At 40.3% G+C, this 18440-nt stretch overlaps 1 protein-coding gene across 1 annotated transcript in view; it reads left to right on the top strand.

Moving 5' to 3' along the window:
- mocos (molybdenum cofactor sulfurase) overlaps positions 1-18440 on the top strand; it is a 542026-nt gene that overhangs the window by 508179 nt on the left and 15407 nt on the right. Inside the window, exons 9-10 of the mRNA XM_051935533.1 lie at positions 124-286; positions 3109-3193. Of these exons, the coding sequence (XP_051791493.1) occupies positions 124-286; positions 3109-3193 (248 nt within the window). The remainder of the gene's footprint in view (positions 1-123; positions 287-3108; positions 3194-18440) is intronic.

Below are 18440 nucleotides of genomic sequence, written 5' to 3'. Positions count from 1 at the left end.
AATTCTGGCCTTGTTATTGTCTGTATAGTTTCTTCACACAGCCCAAACATGTGCATCTCAGGTCAATTAAGTGTCTATGAATGGACCTGCTTTTACCCAGCTTTACTTGTTTTTTTATTATAGGTGACATCCTGGCCAGTTGGGCCAAGTGGCCTAAAATATGATCGGAGCTGGATGGTGGTCAACCTGAACGGTGTTTGTCTAAGCCAGAAACAGGAACCTCAGCTGTGCCAGATCATCCCCCACATCAATCTGAGGGAGAGCACCCTGACTCTCAGAGCACCAGGTTAGCCTGAAGCATCGTTCTAGTAGGTTTGACAAAGTTATGTTATGTCCTATAATTGTGAGGGGTCACATTATCTTTTTAGTTTGCTTTAGGTTGTATAAAAATTAATAGCCTTAATTTCCTTTTTTATAAAATGTTACAGTGCACTTACTTCAGTAATATGAGGTGGTGTGGAAAAGTGCTCCAGTATGAAATAGCTGGGTTTATGGACACACGTCAGGCGGAAGTGTCCTTGAGATACACACAGGTCCTGGATACCTACAGAGTCACATACATAATTAAAGCGCTGACATCCTGGCGTTACTGAATCACTGCAGATAAAAGGCGCCAGATTAACTGAAAGCCTGTATGTCAGTTGAATCTAAATACGAATGTATGTTAAGGGGCATAGAAAAGTTCAAGAAAGTTACCTGAAAGGTGGATTCTTATGTGTGTGAATTTGAACCCCAACGTATAGAGAGTTCCCATCAAAATACTGAGTAGTAAGTATGGCAACGCCTGATCCCAATGGTAAGGACTGGAGAAGCGTCAGTGTGGATTGGCTGCCATTATAAAATGACACTGCAAATGAGAGGTCATCATTTTGTCTTGTGACCTTCTAATCGCTCTGTTGGAGAGAAGTGAGTGCAATGCCTGCAGTAAAGACCCCCAGATAAATATAAAAGATGGAGGTAGATTTTGGGGATGGTTTGGTGAGCTAGCTGTTGGCCTATTTTTTATATACAGTGGAACCTCGGTTTGCTAGCATAATTCGTTCTGGAAACGTGCTCGTAGTCCAAAGCACTCGTATATCAAAGTGAATTTCCCCATAAGAAATAATGGAAACTCAGATAATTTGTTCCACAACCCAAAACTATTCATATAAAAATGATTAATACAAAATATAAACTAAAAATACATAAAACAAATTAACTTGCACTTTACCTTTGAAAAGAATCATGGCTGGTGTGAGTGAGTTTGTAAACTCTTGTGGGATTGCACCCAACGGGACAACACGCAGAAGAGCGTCCCAAAGCAATCGCAGTCTCCCAGCGCTGTAGCAGTTCGCCGTAAAGCGAATCTGAAAAGATTGCGGACATGCTATAAGCACCAGCCGTCAATGGGTGATACAAGGAACATGGAACATTATAAATGTGCAGGGCTCTGCCTGACTGCTGTGTCTGTATATAAATAACCGCGCTGTTGCTGTTTCAAGCTGAATAAAGCTTGTGTTGCTAAAGTACTGAGACCTCAGCTTCGTGTTTTAGGGTGCAAGACGGGGACTCGCACGTCACAGCACACATGCGCGCGCGAGCACACGCACACACACACACACGAGCGCGTGCGTGCACACACACACGCGCGCGCACACAGTCACAATGCTAATGCTGTAGTAAACACTATACGCTCATACGGATGTTGACTATATGAGTGAGGCACGCTGACTCAGACGGAGAATAGGAGACGATTGCCCACAATCCCGCAGTGAGAGAGAGAGAGAAGAACCATCAGCTCAGTTGTGATCACATGACGCTCAGCAGACAAAGCGTATACAGTACATACTACTCGTACTGCAAGACCTCGCTCGTTTATCAAGTGAAAATTTATTAAAAATTTTTGCTCATCTTGCAAAACACTCGTAAACCAAGTTAGTCGCAAAACTGAGGTTCCACTGTATAGTTTTTTGTGTTCTTTTTTCCTTGAACAACATTTTGGAAGGAAAGAAGATAACGGTTATTATTGGATTATTTTTCTGCTTTTTGCGACACTTGCACTTGTTTCAAATAATAATTAATTGCATGATCTTTGCCACTTGAAGATAAAGCTCATTTGGTTTTACACCTGTAAGAAGGACACAAACAGAGATCATAATGGTTTGGGGCATTTAGATGAACCCCCCAAATACGTGAAAATTGCATTAAGCAAAAAAGAAACCAAAAAAAACTTGAGTATGTGTTCTCAAAAACAAGTCAAAACATAGACTAAAGACATCATGGTGGTGGAGACGGTTTTCTTCATGACGAGGCAAAAGAGGCAGCTTCTGGAGGATGGAAACTAGAAGTGTTCCACCCTGGTTTATATCAGTCATAAACTACAAGATGCCCAAGGACTAGATACATGCCAGGCTTTTGGAGGTCCTGGGCGTCACATTTATGTTATGTTATGTTATGTTATGTTTGAATGCAGAGACAGATGGACTGGTCTTGTGACTTATCTTCGGTGGACATGCTGCAATGTGCCACCTTCACAGTTCCAAAAAATGCTGACATTTTTTTCACTTGCGTATCAATAATGTTAAAGATGGTGGTGCAATTCTAAAAAAACTTTTTTTTTTACATGCCAAAAATAGAAACTTTCTGCAGTTTGAATATTATTCCCATACTAAAACTTCAAATGAAAGAAGAAATTGTGAACATGATGATATTTTCAGATTTGATTTGGTTTACTATTAAAACTTCTAGCACATTTTCAATATGGGTAGAACTAATAAATCATTCTGTGTGTTTTTGGTTTTGGCTGACATTTGAAAAAAAATGTTTGCAATAAATAAAACTGTACGTGAAAGTTTCCTTTTTCAATTGCGTAAGCGTAAGTGACGATTCAGTCCAACGGGCAGCCATTTGAAACACACAACAATTAGGCTGTGCTGCGTTTAGCACTTAAACCGAACACACAGCAGGTGTTTATATAAAACATCAGTCTGTTGAGAAGATGTGAACTTCATCACACATGAGACATGGTGTTCCTGTACACAGCAAACACTCCTGTGAATTGTCCAATGAGAACGACTATTCACAAGTACAGTAAGCCATTTCTTACAGCTGCTTTTGTTTCCAATACAGGGATGAATGCCTTTACCATTCCACTAGATGGCATCAGTGACGTCCTGGGGGATGAAGTCTTTCAAAGCAAAGTTTGTGGAGACAGGTGAGGCTTCATGACCATTGCACCAGTAAAAAGGGAGTTTGTGCTAATCAGTCAGTCCACCCACTTTAACAGCTTGGATTCCACAGGGTCAAAGAGTATCTTGGTAGCACCTGCTTCACGAAGGGGATCAGCCTTTGTATGCTGGTCTGTCACACACCACACATCCACGCTAACACTAGACTGGTAGGATATGCTGTTAATCTTACAGTCTGTCAATATACACACAAGCACAAGGAGAACATGAAAACTATATAGAGAAGGAGCCCCTTAAAAAAACAAAAAAATAAATAAATTTAAAGTAGACAGCTAAATAAGTGTGTTAATATACAGTATATCATATAGTCTTACAATATAGAGTATATCAGTACAGTATCAGTATATACAGTATTTTCCACCCTCTATAACGTATGCAGTTTTTAATGTCTAGAAAACATTCGGGATTAAATCACTTAGAGATCTGTACATAGACAACATCGTTGCATCCTACAAACAATTACATTCCAAATTTAACTTTCCAGCAACACATTTCTTTCACTATCTTCAAATTAGAAACTTTATTAAACAGAACCTGCCCAACTTTCCTCACCTCCCATCTACCTCTATGCCGGAAAAAATGTTGATCAGTCTTGAGGACTCAGACAGCATTTCCGTAATATACAAAACCATTTTACAGTCCCTCCCTTTCAAAGATCCCAGAGTACAATGGGAAAAGGATCTCTCACTCAACATATCAGAAAAGGAGTGGAAGGTAGCAATGCAGAGAATTCACTTGAGCTCCATATGCACAAAGCATAGAATTATTCAACTCAAAATTATATATCGAGCACATCTCTCTTGTTTAAAATTAAGGTCCAACCTGTGAACCCTACAATTAAGCTCCAGCCTCACTGGGTCACATGTTTCAGGCCTGCACCAAACTAACATCATAACCTTGGTGTCCCAATCTCTCCTAATCCACTAACAGCTGTGTTTGGTGGACTTCCAGATGGGCTTAAAGTGGAGAAGGACAAACAAACTATAATTGCCTTTAATACACTATTGGCACATAGACTTATTTTGCTCAACTGGAAGAATCCTAACTCTCCTCTTTTAAGTCAGTGGGTAACTGATGTTATATATTATCTAAAATTGGAAAAAATCAAAATCTCACTTAGAGGATCTGTGCAGAACTTTTTCAAAACCTGGCAGGATCTAATCAATAAAATTTTAGAATAAGCATTTAAATTGAGGAAGCAGGTTCTCTCCCCTCTTTTACTCCATTTATCTTTATCCATTTATTAATTTATCTATTTACTTATTTTTACTAGCTTAAAGTTTTACTCTGCTTGCCTAGTTCACTTTCTCAGGGGTGGGTGTTGATTTGTTTCGAACCTATTTTTTTTTAAACTTGATTTATTTGTATGGAAGGTTATTTGATTTTAATAAAATCAATAAAATAAAAAAAACATATATATACATACAGTATATATATATACTGTATACAGTGGAACCTCCGTTCACGACCATAATTCATTCCAAAATTCTGGTCGTAAACCGATTTGGTCGTGAACCGAAGCAATTTCCCCCACAGGATTGTATGTAAATACAATTAATCCATTCCAGACCATACAAACTGTATGTAAATATATATATTTGTTAAGTTTTTAAGCACAAATATAGTTAACTAAACCATAGAATGCACAGTGTAATAGTAAACCAAATGTAAAAACATTGAATAACACTGAGAAAACATGGAACAACAGAGAAAACTAACATTGCAAGAGTTCACGCTATACTGTAGCCTTATGACCCGATTGCGGTAAACACTTTTTTTTTTTTTTTAAGTTTTAAGCACAGGGAAAAAAAGGAACATTTGAACAAATCCGAACTTTATTTAAAAACCAACCATAAACCACCAAGAAAGTAACATTGCAGGAGTTCACGCTAATAGCCTTACAACCCGATCGCTGTAAACACTCTTTTTAAATGAGTTTTAAGCACAGGGGAAAAAAATGAACATTTGAAAAAAGAGAAAAGTAACATTGCAACAATTCACGCTACGAACCGAAAAATGAACGTTTGAAAAATCCGTAATACAATAACTAACCATAAACCACCAAGAAAACTAACATTGCATGAGTCGAGTTCTGGCATGAAGTGAGGAGGAACTGGGTGGAGAACAATCCGGTCTCGTCGCGGTTGAAGACTTGTTGTGGGATGTAGCTTTCGTCCTCCACTAATTTTGTGAAATTTTTCACAAATTCTTTCGCAGCTTCAGCGTCGGAACTAGCAGCCTCTCCATGTCTTACCACACTATGAATGCCACTTCTCTTGCAAAACTTTTCAAACCATCCTCTACTGGCCACTCATAGAAGGATAGTTTTGCAGCAAATCGCCATGAATCTTCCTGGCTTTCTAGCATAATATCGCCTCGCTTACGCTATCCCCTGCAAGTTGCTTCTCGTTCAGCCACACTAGCAACAGTTTTTCCACCTCATCCAGCACTTGAGGCCTCTGCCTGGTTAACGCTGTAACTCCTTTTGCAACATCAGTTGCTTTAATAGATTTTTTCTGCTTTAGAATAGTCGAAATCGTAGATTGACTTCTTGTACTCGGCGGCAAGATCAGTAACATGAACGCCACACTCATACTTTTCAATAATTTCTTTCTTTACTTCCATTTAAATTTTCTGCAAAACTTTCTTCTCACCACTCTTCACTTGCTTAGAAGCCATGGTTAAATGCAAAAGCACACGAAATACTGTAGAGCACAAAGAGTTCTCAGCGCAAGCACGCACGTCTGACTGAGAACAATGCAACACGTGTGGAAATCATCGGTGCGCACAAACCGAAAGGGAAACTGGCTTGTTCGTATACCAAGTGTGTGGTCGTGAACCGAGGCAAAAGTTTGGCGAACTTTTTGGTTGCAAACCGATTTGTACGTGTACCGAGATGTTCGTGAACCGAGGTTCCACTATATATATATATATATATATTAGTGCTGTCAAGTGATCAAAAAGTGTAATCACGATTAATCGCATGACTTTGTGTAATTAATCGTGATTAATTTCAATTTTTTTTTTTAATGTTGAAATTTTACCACAAAGATTTTTAAGCGCAATCAGTCCATATTAAGAAGAATGGACACAATATAATGGCATATAAATGTACTTCATGTATTCAGGTAACTGGAGCAAGAGGAAATAAAGACAAAACTTCAAATGTGAGGAGGCTTTATTCACTCATACTCTTGGGCTGTGTAATGCTGAACATAGAAAACAAACAATTGGGCTTATATTGTAAAGCAGATGACATATTTAAGACGTAAATGTCACTCAAAAGCCATACAAAAACTCCAGAAATGGGATTTTATAAACAGAATACAATTCAAAATTGTTAATGTAGTTAGCCAAGTTAATTTCTCAGCAGAAACAGCAGGTTGGCCTTTTGGATAATTATGAATAATACACTATTTCTGTTTTATTAAACCAAGCCAGTTGATTAAACATACAAATTTGGTCACATTTCCAGAGGGCAAGGCAGCTCGCTTTTTCTGCACAATATGCCCAGAGAGTGAAAACAACCTCTTACAAGGCACTGATGTGGCAGGTGTTGCCAAGTACTTGTGAGCAAGGCAAGCTAGCTCTTCGTATACCAGAGCATGTGTGGACCACCACTTTAGGGGGCAATCCTCCATGCTGATGACAGGCTCTGCTTTATAGTGCTCCAGACATTTTTGAATACAGTCCTCCTCGACACTCCCACTAATGATCGATGGAGACGCATATTTTTCAATGACAGTGTGTGAGATTGCTAGAAAAAAAAAAAACGTGTGTTTTACCTGCAGGGCTCGAGCAATGCCTCCAGCTTCTGAAATTTCTCCAGCTCAGCATTTGTTGGTATGACCACGTTAGTTTTATGTAGGGCTAGTGCATCTCTTAGTAGTTGCTCGTTTCTTCGCACATGCTTCACCATCTCCAGAGTGGAGTTCCATCTAGTCGGTACGTCTTTTACGAGTGTCTCAGTCTTCAGGCCATGTGCGACTTGCTGTTTCTCAAGTTCTGCAGTATTTGATGGACTGTGCTTGAAGTGCCCCACCACCTTTCGGCATTTTGAAAGTGCACCATCAAATGCACTATTCTACAGAGACACTGTGACAGAACGCTGAATGCTGTGCGCGATGGATGGCTAGTGTTCGAAAGGCAGCTGTCTCGCTGCTGAAATTAAATTTTGTGCACTATCTGTAATGAGTGCGCTTACTTAATTCCCAACGTTCCACTGATTTGCTACATCCATAAAATGTTCGGCACATGTTTCGGCATTATGTCTCTCTGATGTTAAATGACCGTCAAAGCATGTGAATGCAGTTTCCACTGTTCATCAACATAACGGGTTGTAACCCCGAGGTAGCTATGATTTCCAAGTGATGTCCTGTAGTCACCAGTAAGGGCGAACGTCTCCGTGATCTCCAACTCCTTAGCTAGTTTTGCCCTCTCTGAGTCATATAGCTTGTGTATCCTAGTTACGACTGTGGCTCTCAAGGGTAATTCATAAGTTGGGTCATTGGACGCAATCCGAATTATATTGTGCAGACCTTCGTCCTCCACTATGTAAATCGGCCTGCATGCTGTGGCTATCCATTTAGCAATTGCTACCGTTAATTTGCTGGAGGTTGACACGTCCATTGGTTTCTGACAAACACTGTCAAGCGTGGTCTGTCGCATATTACCCAGACTAATGCTAGTAGTGTAAAATGGATGTTTGGCTTGCATGTGATATTGTACCGGTAAGCTGCTTGTACTCCGATGATAACTAAACTCGGCTTGACAGTAACTAAACACAACCTTAGTTTTATCGAGTGAGCCATCTGGCAAAGTTTTGAAACTGAACTTCCCATTTAAAGGACCTTTTTCCATCGTTCCACAATTAGGAATATGGAGTGACTTCTACGAGAAATAACTTGAAGGCTAGAGTGGCACGCATTCAGTTTGCAGGCTCAGCTTGAACTATGGGAATTTTGTAGGTTCAAAAAGAACCTGCATTAACGGCACTAATTTTTTTAACACCGTTAAAGTTAGAATGCATTATTAACGCGTTAACTTTGACAGCCCTAATATATACTATATATATATATATATATATATATATATATATATATATACAGTATATCAGTACAGGTAGTTATGGGGCATGAAAGCACCTGTAATGATGTGTATAGCATATACAGTGCATCCAGAAAGTATTCACAGCGCATCACTTTTTCCACCTTTTGTTATGTTACAGCCTTATTCCAAAATGGATTAAATTCATTTTTTTCCTCAGAATTCTGCACACAACACCCCATAATGACGTGAAAAAAGTTTACTTGAGGTTTTTGCAAATTTATTAAAAATAAAAAAACTGAGAAATCACATGTACATAAGTATTCACAGCCTTTGCTCAATACTTCGTCGATGCACCTTTGGCAACAATTACTGCCTCAAGTCTTGTTGAATATGATGCCACAAGCTTGGCACACCTATCCTTGGCCAGTTTCGCCCATTCCTCTTAGCAGCACCTCTTAAGCTCCATCAGGTTGGTTGGGAAGCGTCGGTGCACAGCCATTTTAAGATCTCTCCAGAGATGTTCAATCAGATTCAAGTCTGGGCTCTGGCTGGGCCACTCAAGGACATTCACAGAGTTGTCCTGAAGTCACCCCTTTGATATCTTGGCTGTGTGCTTAGGGTCGTTGTCCTGCTGAAAGAGGAACCGTCGCCCCAGTCTGAGGTCAAGAGACATCCAGGATGTCTCTGTACATTGCTGCAGTCATCTTTCCCTTTATCCTGACTAGTCTCCCAGTTCCTGCCGCTGAAAAGCATCCCCACAGCATGATGCTGCCACCACCATGCTTCACTGTAGGGATGGTGCCAGGTTTCCTCCAAACGAGACGCCTGACATTCACACCAATGAGTTCAATATTTGTCTCATCATACCAGAGAAATTTCTTTCTCATGATCTGAGAGTCCTTCAGGTGCCTTTTGGCAAACTCCAGGCGGGCTGCCATGTGCCTTTTACTAAGGAGTGGCTTCCGTCTGGCCACTCTATCATACAGGCCTGATTGGTGGATTGCTGCAGAGATGGTTGTCCTTCTGGAAGGTTCTCCTCTCTCCACAGAGGACTTCTGGAGCTCTGACAGAGTGACCATAGGGTTCTTGGTCACCTCCCTGACTAAGGCCCTTCTCTCCCGATCGCTCAGTTTAGATGGCCGGCCAGCTCTAGGAAGAGTCCTGGTGGTTTCGAACTTCTTCCACTTACGGATGATGGAGGCCATTGTGCTCATTGGGACCTTCAAAGCAGCAGAAATTTTTCTGTAAACCTTCCCCAGATATGTGCCTCGAGACAATCCTGTCTCGGAGGTCTACAGACAATTCCTTTGACTTCATGCTTGGTTTGTGCTCTGACATGAACTGTCAACTGTGGGACCTTATATAGACAGGTGTGTGCCTTTCCAAGTCATGTCCAGTCAACTGAATTTACCACAGGTGGACTCCAATTAAGCTGCAGAAACATCTCAAGGATGATCAGGGGAAACAGGATGCACCTGAGCTCAATTTCGAGCTTCACGGCAAAGGCTGTGAATACTTATGTACATGTGCTTTCTCAATTTTTTTATTTTTAATAAATTTGCAAAAACCTCAAGTAAACTTTTTTCACATTGTCATTATGGGGTGTTTTGAGTAGAATTCTGAGGAAAAAAATGAATTTAATCCATTTTGGAATAAGGCTGTAACATAACAAAATGTGGAAAAAGTGATGTGCTGTGAATACTTTCCGGATGCACTGTAAATGACTGCTATGAGATAAGAATGCTTTGGTGTCACCTGAGTCCATAGGTATGCAAGAACAAAGAAGTCTCTACTATTGTGTTGTATTCCTGAGGAGGCCATGATAGACTCTTTTTTGTTTTGTAATAACTCCATTTTTTGATACCTGTTGCACACTCATCCTACTTGGAAGGGGATCTCACTCTTTGAATTGCCTTTCCCAAGTTTTCTTCCATTTGTTTTCCCTATAAGGGTTTTTTGGCAGTTTATCTTGTTTCCTTAGGGAGTCAAGGCCGGGGAGTCTGCTAAAGTCCAATGAGGCTTTCCTTGTGTGATTTTATACAAGAAATACATTATTGTTGTTGTGAGAGGCTGCATTCACAACTCGTAAGTGTAATGTACATTGAGAACATTGTGACAAAAATAGGACATTCAGCCCAAACATCTTGTCCATCTTATGCATATAGATTGTCAAGTCAAGATTTGAAGGCCCCTAAAGTCCTGCTGTCCACCACACTACTTGGTAATTTATTCCACGTGTCTATGGTTTTTTTGTGTGAAGAAAAATTTCTTACATTTGCAAAAACTGTTCTTAACAAATTTCCTACCATGTCCCTGTACTCTTGTTGGAGAATTTATTTCAAAGCAACAAACTGGGATCCATCGTACTAATTCCTGTCATAATTTTAAACACTTCAGTCATGTCACTTCTTAATCTACTTTTGTCTAAACTGAAAATGTTTAAATGTTTTGCCCCTTCAGTCTCTCCTCATAGCTCAAACCACTAAGGGTCAGTTCATACTTCACGCTCGGAACACTTATGCGCACGCATCATGGCTGCCACACGTTCCCAGCATTCTTTTGACACGTCCCCTGACCACGTCATCAGAAATTAATGAGATGCGTGCACGAGTTGCAGTGCCAGAAAAAATATGAGTGCAGTGTGTGTTCAAGTTTTGGTATGTGATGTCAGTGTCATTGTTTTCTATCAGCATGTGATGTCAAGCTTGCAGTTCCAGCAGGATCAATGTGCGTGCTTTGATATTTGATGAATCGCTCGATATGGTGAAGCAAATCAAATACTGACATGTGAATGTCTTTATGGTGCTTTTCTTCTTCCATTATTTGCATAGGCAATACAAGCATCTCATATTCCCCATCACAATGATGCACAACATTTAAAGGTCTCACATTAAATCTTCTGTGTCGATGTTGCCAACCTTTTTTTTTTGCAGCTTCACAGCAGCATCAGAATGCAAAGAATTTTTATTTTTTACATCTTTCTTCCCTCAACTCACAACACCGCAAAATCTGATGTTGTTTTCTCACTGTGATCATTTCTCACACTGCCACCTGGTGGAATCCTCCAGATTTACTTAAAGTACGTCGCAAGTATAGTGAGTAGAATGCTTGTGTAGCAGCAGCGTCCTCAAGTGCATGTGTCGTGTAGCGTTAAGTATACTTCCAGGGTTTAATCCTGGACTCAGCCTCGTCGTTCTCCTGTGGACTTTCTCTAGTGCTGCTATGTCTTTTCTTGTGATATGAAGACCACAACTGCACACAGAACTACAGATGAGGCCTCACTAGTGAGATGTAAATTTTGAGCATAACCTCCCTTGACTTGATTCTCCTAGTTCATGATAACTAGACTGATATTTTAAAAAGTGTGCAGAGTTAAAGCTGTTCTCAGAACACTCATTTGAGGGCCCTCCTGTTGTGATATTCAGACATCTACATTGATGTGTGCAGGTCATGCTGGCTAGGACACATCTTGTTTATTCTGTAGGACTGTGAGTCATATCATCCCAGAGGTTTATTCTCTCCAGTGCTGCTGATAACTTTTGTGATATGTTTAACTACTGTATATACTCACATTTAAGTTCTCCCGTGGATAATGCGGGGCTTGATTTTACTATATAATTTATAATGTCAGTAATATACAGTAAGTCGAATACGTAAAACTGACACTATTGGTCCAAGAGATTATGATATGCTAACGCTCACCTGAGAAAGTAACAACGGAGAACACTGCCTTTTTTTCTATGTATTGTGCCTACGTGACCACATGGTAATACTCAAACTATTCTGAAGCGACGTTTGCACTGTTTCTGTGTTTTTCGTATCTCACACCCTCATACACCTTTATCGTAAGAGCATCCCTTATCTACGATGGAGCGTTCGATCAGAAGAAAAAATGAAGCTGGTTTTAAATTAAAAGGCATTGAAATGGTGAAAGAAATTGGTAACTGCGCTGCTGCAACAAAATTTGATGTATTTAAGAAACTGATGCAGGATTGGTGAAAGCAGGAAGATGTAAAAAAAAAATTGTCGTATTTTTGAATGGGCGTATTAGTCGGGGTCTAATTTTATGATCGATCTTTTGGGTTTCAAGAACCGACTTATACGTGAATATATACATTAAATCTAGACTCACCTTGCATACACATTCAGTGCTTCACAATTTTCTATAATACAGCTTAAGTGAAGCTGCATGACACTCTTTCCTCTCCTCCATCACTGCCGAATTTAAAAAGATAATCTTGAGAACTGTTACATGTAGCAGGAGTCAGAGCACAAAAACCATTTACATCAGAACACCAAAGACAAAACAAAAAGTAGAGGCAGAGCCTAAACAGTGTGGTGTAGTGGTTAAGGCTTTGGATGTCAAACCCGAGGGTGTGGGTTCAAATCCCGCTACTGACACTGTATGACCATGAGCAAGTCACTTCACCTACCTGTGATCCACCTGGAAAAACAAAAGAAATGTAACCAACTGTATCTCAAATGTTGTAAGTCACCTTGGATAAAGGTATCAGCCAAATAAGTAAATGAAAACAAGAAAAATTCAAAGTCCCTAAACTTAATTCACTAAAGGAGGTCTTTAGAGAGAAGTTGTGACCTTCATTTAAGACTTATAGTTCAGACCTCAGGGACATTGGGCTGACATCACAGCTGGTGAACTACATTACTAGTAACAGGGATTGTAGCTACAGATGTGTTGGTCCCCATGAGCACAAGCACACAGCAAGAAGTAGGAAACAAAATGTCTGTGTGCTCATGTTACCAACTCAAAAATAACAACTTTGCATTAAAAAATTCATTCATTCATTTATTCATTTTCCACTGTTTGTCCTAAACCAGGTTGCAGGGGCAACAGTCTAAGCAGTGAGGCTCATACGTCCCTTTCCCTAGCAACACCTGCCAAGTTATACTGTGGGGTTCCAAGGCATTCCCAGGCCATCCAAGAGATATAATGTTCCCAGCAAGCCTTGAGTTTTCCCTGGGGTTTCGTCCCAACTGGTCATGCCTGTAAAACCTCCAAAGGAAAGAGTCCAGGAGGCATCCATAACAGATGCCCTAACCACTTCACTTGTCTACTCTCAGTGCTGGGGGTCAGTGGCTCTACTCTGAGGCTGTCTGCACTTCTCACCCTGTCTCTAAGGGGGAGCCCCTAATGAAGCAAATACACACATATAAAAAGAATACCCAGCCTAATAGGAGGTTACCAGGGCCAGACATGGGAGGGGTGGGAGGCACCTGGCAGCCGGGCCTGCCATAGGGCACAGTTGGATACAGTGCAAACTCTTTCCTGTGTGCTCCACCACTTGCAATAGAGATAGGGGGCCACATACAATGTGACTAGGGCAGTGGTCGAAGGCAGAGGCCTTGGCGGTTTGGAACCCAGAAACACAAACTGAAATTACGGCAAGTGAATTAAAAATAGCCCAAACTAAAATTCCTAGCCATCACCAAATGGATTGATTTTCTGTTAATGAGGAGCCAATGGGCATTACCATGAAGTAGTCAGTAATAGTGAAGAGGTTTGAAGGCATATAGACACATGAGGCCTACACACTGTAGACATTTTAAATTGCATTAACAGGGAAGGCTGCTTTTACAGCACCTACTGTATATACATGGGGGGGGCACTAGAGTATGGCTTACTATGGCTTAAAACTCACTGAAAAAGCTCTTAGCTACACCTCAGCCAATCATTTAAACATCCGTAAAACAAAAGCGATTGATGTATCACCAAAAAATGAACAAGGTGTCAAATTTAAAACAGATGGTGTATATTTTCTTCGAAAGTCTCTTTGATTATAAGCTATGATTATTTACTGATCTTCCAATGAATGAAAGCCTTTCCCTAGATTTTGTAAAATCACATGCTCTCCCATCTGTGTAACCTATGAAAGTACAATATTAAGGAGACTGGTATGTCTATCTATCTATCTATCTATCTATCTATCTATCTATCTATCTATCTATCTATCTATCTATCTATCTATCTATCTATCTATCTATATGGAGAAAAACTGTTGATACACAATAATAATAATAATAATAATAATAATACATAAGTGTCAGTTAAAGGCATAAAACTAAGAATAACAAGATTAAAATTACCGCTTAGTTCTAAAACTACCAGGCCCTAATGATCTCAGTAAACCACAAGACTGGTCCACAAATGTCCCAAGCAAGCAGATGGTGAAGGACATCAGAGGTGTGCATCCAGCAAGTCATGGCAACAGAGTTCTGACATAAAATATTAAGCTTGTGATGTTCCATTTTAAAAGTGTACTATAGACTGAAAAATGTATTTAATTTTGCAATACAATTATTATCAAGTGAGGCTTAAAGCTAAAAACAATATGAAGTTAAAAATGTCTTGGCACTGCATAGTGTTGTGTAGTCTCACCATAGCCATAGTAATGGATGACACGGATGGGCTGGTGGCCTGGCCAGGAAGGAGTATGGTTTCTGACGAGAGGCCAGCCTTATGCCACTTTAAGAAACAGGGTGATGAACATGCTATTGCACCTAGAAGATAGGCAAAGGATGCCAATACCACAATAGATACAATGGTGTCCCAGCTGGGGTACATATAGGAACAATACCAAGGTAGGAGGCCTGTATAATGGAAGGAATGGGTACGACAATTGATTGGTACATTTCCTCATCCAGGACATTAGGTGACAACCTGCCTGGGATAAAGTTCCCACACAGACTTCCACAGGGCATGCTGGAACCTGTAGTCCTTTGATGCAGCCCTGTGGTAATCTGGGTGGACTGCCAGGGGGAACTGAATGGGGTTAACAATCCCTATACGGTGGAACTTCCGATTGACCCAGGAGTACTTTCATCGGGCTATGACCTAGCACCAGAAGTACTTCCGGATCTAAGATAAAAGAGACCACTCAAACTCATCCAGGCAAGTCAGAGTTGGCTGGAAATGGAAAAAAGCATGCCTGGGAGGTGCAAAGGAGGAGAAAATAGAGGGAAACTGTTCTGGTTGTGTTTGATTGGAATCTTTGTGGAAGGTAATTTGGAAAATAAACCATCTTTATTTGAATGGGATTTGTGTCTTTGAGGTTGTGTCTGGGGGTTGCGGCTCTCTGGAACCCCTGGTGGTTCATACCACATCATGAAGATTATTTCATCACCCCCCGTATGTATGGTACAGCCTAGCTTTAAATCCAGTAATCACAAGCCACATGCAGTTCCTACTGAGGCACCTCTGCTGCTATTTTATGTTGTTCAGGGACAAACAAATTGTCTAAGGATTACTGCAAGTAGCAAAAGACCAGGGGCCTCATGTATAACGCTGTGCGTAGAACTCACACTATAACATGGCGTAAGCACAAAAGCGGGAATGTGCGTACGCTCAAAAAAATCCAGATGCAGGAATCTGTGCGTACGCAAACTTTCATGTTCTTCCACTACATAAATCCCGATCAGCATGAAAAGTAACGCACATGCACGCGCCTTCTGTCCCGCCCCAACTCCTCCCAGAATTATGCCTCTTTGAATATGCAAATCAATATAAATAGCCTTCTGTGAAAAGACAATGGGAAAAGCATGGGGGAAAATATAAGAATTTCAGCGAATACCAAGTGGAGGCAAAGGAAAAACGTACTATTTGTTGGTTTAAACAGTGGTATAATCAACAAAAGAAAGTTGATCGAGTGACAGAGTGTTGGAGAAACTCGAAAGCTCAAGTTCACAAAGTCCGACAGTGCACGAATTAAGAAAGAAGTTGTCACATATCAAAGTCGGAGTGAAAAGGCGACTCGTAGTGGACCGTCTGAGTGTCATATGAAAGCTTATTAGGGTACAGAGAAAAAAAATAGGCACACAGTGGGAAAAAAGCACGAAATTTCCACTTTAATCACGTAGTTTATTTTGTCATTAAAGTAGAACATCATAAACTTCATCTTAAAATCTTTTACTGTATTTTACTAGTTTCTCAAATCCCATCGTAACTAAAGTAGGAAGTTAAATGCTTTGTTCTGTGTTTGATCTTCTATGTGCTCTATGTATGTGAATCACTACGTGCTTCCGTTCTTTCTGTTTCTCCGACAGGACACAGAATCCGTTACATTCGTGATATTACAGCTCTCTGAATAATTAAAACACTGAGATGTATACATGATATCTTTTTCATGATGATAGGAATGAATGCATGTTATTAAACATGGGAACACGGTGGCGCAGTGATTGTTCATATCTCACGCAAGAGGCTTGCTGCACCATGCGCGACCTTCGATGAAATAATTTATTACAGAAGTTCTGTCTCTTTCAAACGTACTAACCTCCAATTCCTGTCCTTACTTTTCTTTCTCCAAATACCCAATCACCACACAATCAGCTCTGTAATAGACGTTAAGCCATCTGTAAGCTTAGAACGCCGATTCTTCAAAACTTTTAAGGAACATTGAAATATCTTCGTAGTACATGTTTAATTATTCTATCCGTTTATCCTTCCAGTGTCGCGTCAGCACCAGCAAGAATACAACGCAATGCAGGAACAATCCCTGAACTAGCTAGCACTGCGGCACCGTGTCCTCACATGTTTAATTATTAACAATACAGATTATTTAAATGAAGTTAAAGTTTTATCTGTATACTATAAGCAACATATTTTGCTGCATTTCATGTTAAAATTGATATCGTCATCATACGCACTTTATAAAGTGGCGAAGGTTGTGCAATATTATAACTGTAGTGCAAGTTTACAGTGGGGTAATTGTACTTATAAGTACTAACAGTTCTACAAGGAGCACTTGATTGAGTGCGTTTATAGTTCTTGGGATAAAACGGTTTCTGAACTGCGAGGTCCGTACAGGAAAGGCTTTAAAGCGTTTGCCGTGGCTGAGGCAGTGTGTGCTTGAAAGTGTATACCGATAATTCTCATTCCGATCAGCTGCTGCTGTGATTCCCCACTCAGATACAGTGATATAAATACTCCAAGTGGTGCAGTGAGAGTAATATGGAAAAAGATGATCCACTGTGGCAACCCTTAACGGGAGCAGCTGAAAGAAGAAGAAGATACAGTGAGAGTAACAGCGCTAAAGCAGTTATGGTATTTGGAATACTATGGCTATTCCCTGGACCATTATATTGCTACAGGTTAATTACAATAAGATGCATTACACTAATAAACAATATGCAGTTAATTTCAGTGTATTTATAAAGCCACGTCAGGAATGTGGGTCTAAGAAAGAAAGGGTAACCACACAGGAACAGTAGCACTGCATTGACGCTGGGTGCCGCCAGTCTGCAAAACCGAGTGGAGAAATTGCGTACGCCAAGGTATGAGGTACCATGGAAATGTGCGTGGCTTTACGCCAAGTTTAGGTTTTATACATTGCGATTTGAGTGTGGAAACGTTCGTACGCAACATTTCTGTGCGTACGCACCGTTTATACATGAGGCCCCTGGAGTTGGAATGAATGTAAAACTATTTGATATCTCTTGCCTATGTGTAGGTTCAGTGCCTTTTGTGTGTTTGAACCTCTGTTGACCAGCGCTCCCTCTCTTGAGCGTATTTCTATAAAGCCTTCTTCTCAGGCTCTGTTCTTTGGAGGAACCTTGCTCACTTCCAGTCCGCTTTTATACTTCCCGTCTTTGAGGGCGGCTGTTAGGGTGCCTCCTACATCTTTAATCCTCCTCATGTGTCTCACACTCACACTTCTTCTTTTGATTGCATCACCAAAGCTAAACTGACCCATCAGATTGCTTGTAGCAATGTAGACCATAGCATTTTATAGTATAGTACATTTTATTATAGGTTGTGGATCACTGATTGGAAGTCTGTTTTTAGTTTTAACCTGTTTTGACAAAGTTTAATATTTTTTAACGTCTTGTCCTCATTGTTTATGCATCGCTCTGAGTAACATCACACACACAGATGGTTGCATTTCTGTGACCCCATTAATATGGTGGCGTTCATCGTATTTGCTATTCCTTGGTGGACACACTGTCAGTTCTTTGCAAACTCTTAGTGATAATTAGTAACAAATTCGAGTAGGCCCTAGCGCAAGGGTTTTTTGACTCATTTATTGAATATGACTTTCATTTCAGGTGTAGTGTTTAGGTTTTGGTGGCGTGTTGTTTTTCTCTTTCAGAAGCGGCTCCCTGCATTTCCTTGACTATGAAATTTTTTTCACATTTTCATTTCCTGGT

Source organism: Erpetoichthys calabaricus, chromosome 13 (genome assembly GCF_900747795.2).
Source record: "Erpetoichthys calabaricus chromosome 13, fErpCal1.3, whole genome shotgun sequence".
NCBI classification, from domain to species: domain Eukaryota; kingdom Metazoa; phylum Chordata; class Cladistia; order Polypteriformes; family Polypteridae; genus Erpetoichthys; species Erpetoichthys calabaricus.
The sequence above is the reverse complement of the archived record's forward strand: the minus strand, read 5'-3'. Positions and strand labels throughout refer to the sequence as shown.